Raw genomic sequence first — 2,791 nt, forward strand, 5'->3', positions numbered from 1 at the left:
CCTTCCTGCCGCTCAGACTCCCACCTGGGCAGGGAGTGCGTTAAAAAGCTCATTAAATCGAATCACCTGCTGGCTCAGCCTGTCCAGATGACCAGGAGTTTTAGAGAAACATTACCCCGATGAAATGAATGTTCCATTGCAGGCTCTCTGGGAATTTAAGTTTCACTCAGTTAACTTCTTTTTTTCCCTTCCGCTTGCTCTCCTTTCCCAAAATAATAGGCCCAGAGTCCTCCAGGGGAGCTGAGTGAATTCCAAAAGGTAGGCTGTCTGCCTTTGACCGGAGGGCAGGGAGGCCGGGCTGGGGGCCAATGACGCTGGGGGCTTGTTGGAAGGTTCGTGATGTCTGAGGCGTGTTTACGGGGGACCAGTTCTGGGCTGCCCTGTGCCGGGGCCAGAGGCCCTGGTTCTCGGGAGTCCTAGTGTGGGAGGCAGGTGGGGCCGTGGGGCGTGGGGGAAATGGTGGCATGCGCTCCCGTGGCTAGAACGTGGCTGTGGACTCCTCTCTGTGTGTCGGTGACCTTCTGCAGAACAGACCAGAGCCTCACGGTCCTGAGTGGTCCTCAGAGCCAGCAGCATGTGCGGGGCCCATCACACCACTCCCTGTCTGCCTCATCCCCGGGCAGCCCGGGTCTTCTGAATGCCTGCCCTGGCCCCGCTGCACAGACAGGAAAACGGAGCTGGGTGGGCTCCAAGAGTCAGCCCGGAAGCCCAGCTGCTCTGGCCCCTGTCCTTGTCCCGGTCTTGTCCTACTCCAGTGCCCCTGCGCCCACTCACACCCCTCGCTTTGGTTGGCAGGCTCTGCGGGGTCGGCGGCGGCGAGGCCTCTGCGCCCTGCTGCGGAAGGTGTGCTGCGTGGCGCTCCCTCTGCAAGGGCTGCTGCTGCTGCTGCTGCTGCTGCTGCTCCTGCTGCCCGTCGGGGAGGACAACCGCAGCTGCTCCCTGGCCAATAACTTCGCCCGCTCCTTCAAGCTCATGCTGCGCCACTATGGGCCCCCGCCCATCTAGCCCCCGCCCACGCAGGTGACTCTGCTCTCCAGCCTCCCTGACAGCCCCGGGCCGCTGCAGAGGGTGCCCAGGGAGCTGGAGCCCGGGGACGCAGGGGGCCTACCGTGACCATGTTCCAAGAACCAGGTTCATTTGTTTGTGCCGGGCCATCTAGGGCTCTTTATCCTGAGCAACTGTGTGGGGGGCTGCAGAACCAGGCGCAGGACTGGTAGCTAGCGGTTCCATCTGTAAATGCCCAGTGCTTGTGTTTCCGTCATGGGGGAAATCCTGGGCCGCTGTAGCCTCTCTGCCATGATCTGCAAGCCATCCCAGAAATCAGCAAGGATGACATCTCACATGGAGGGCCACCCTGGATTCAGAACCCGGCCCCTGGCCCTCCATACACCACCTAGAAACTGGGCCCACGCTCCCTGGGACCTGAGGGCAGGAGCTGGACTCCCCCTTTCCCAGGGAATTCTAGGATGGTGCCGGAAAACGTTGCAACTGGACACGCCCCCTTCGTCAGCACTGTGTTCCCTTAAAGGGGGGCCTGAGTGCCCCTCTGTACCAAGGGGTTTAGTCTGTTCAGCTACAAAAGGAGAGGGGAAGGTCTCCCCAATCCCGGTCCTGAACTTGGGAATGAAAGCAATGTAGACACAGGAGGGAAATGGAAGTCCAAGAGGGTCCCAGGGCCCTGCCCTTGGTCTACCTGCCACCCTCTGGGTATTCCGTGGGCCAGAGGGCGCTGGGCTCAGGCTCAGGGCTGCCCTGAGCCTGGAGAATCCTGGAAGGGCAGAGGGAGACCCTGCACGGGCCTAAGCCCCTTCAAACTCTGTTTTCTCACTACCATCCACCCACTTCTCAGAGGGGAGCGCTGAGGCCCGGCAGGCCCAGAGCAGGGAAGGAGCTTCATCATGGCCACATGGCCAGAGGCAGCAAGGCCAGGGCCCAGCTCGGTCACCTAGACTGCGTGTGTCACCCCCTACCCCACCCACCCCGTGTCACTAACTCATCAGCATCCGTGCTACATGCCATCTGGGCCCTGTGTTGGGGACCAGGGACTGCGGTTGGCGGGTGGGAAGAGAGCGTCTGTGTCTTTTTAAACCCTGGATTCTGCTTGTTTGCATACCTGTGTTTTTTACCAAAGAAAATTGATATTTTCATGGCTTTTCTATAAATACAGTTGGGATCTCACGGTCCGCCTGCAGGTGCTTTCCCACCTAACTAACCTTCGCCTTTGCTTGAGTGGGCGCAGGTGGGGTGTCTTACGGTTCCCGGCTCCACCCCTGAGGCCACCACCACCCAGCAGCATGTCGGGGACCCCACAGGTGGCTCTTCTGTCCAGGGGAGTGGGAGTGGCCTCATAGTGGGGGATAGAAATGTGCCCAGCTGCGTGTGTGTGCATGTGCATGCATGCATGCATTCGTATGTGGGTGTGTGGGCACACACCAGTGTGAGAGACAGAGAAGGTGGCAGATGGGGCAGGGAGGAAGGAGAGAGACACTAGTAGAGAGAGTAACAGAGAGAGAGACCAAGAGCGAGAGAAGGTGATGGACAGAGCAGGACGGAAGGAGAGAGACTGAGCAGAGAGAGGGGGCAGGGAGGAGAGAGAGAGAGGAGACAGCTAACTGGGCAGGGAGGAGGGACAGGGAGAGACACAGTGTCACTACTGGTTGCCCCCTTTTTCTACAAAAAAGATGGGTGGGGGTGGGGGGTGGCCAGGAGATCCAGGGAGGTGCGGGAGGCAAGGGAGCCCTGTGAGCTTGGGCGGAGCCGGCCAGCCCCTGGCGATCACTCTAGAAGCCAT

The 2,791-nt window shown here is 60.2% G+C and overlaps 1 protein-coding gene across 1 annotated transcript in view; it reads left to right on the plus strand.

Annotated features, from left to right (window-relative positions):
• The window catches only part of SYNE3 (spectrin repeat containing nuclear envelope family member 3), a 40,042-nt gene extending 37,496 nt beyond the window's left edge, over positions 1-2,546 (plus strand). The window contains exons 16-17 of the mRNA XM_045287940.1: positions 220-258; positions 796-2,546. Of these exons, the coding sequence (XP_045143875.1) occupies positions 220-258; positions 796-1,005 (249 nt within the window). The 3' untranslated portion in view covers positions 1,006-2,546. The remainder of the gene's footprint in view (positions 1-219; positions 259-795) is intronic.
• Positions 2,547-2,791: the final 245 nt, after the last annotated feature.

Source organism: Echinops telfairi, unplaced genomic scaffold (genome assembly GCF_000313985.2).
Source record: "Echinops telfairi isolate 266 unplaced genomic scaffold, ASM31398v2 ScPeMD7_18;HRSCAF=68, whole genome shotgun sequence".
Lineage (NCBI taxonomy): Eukaryota > Metazoa > Chordata > Mammalia > Afrosoricida > Tenrecidae > Echinops > Echinops telfairi.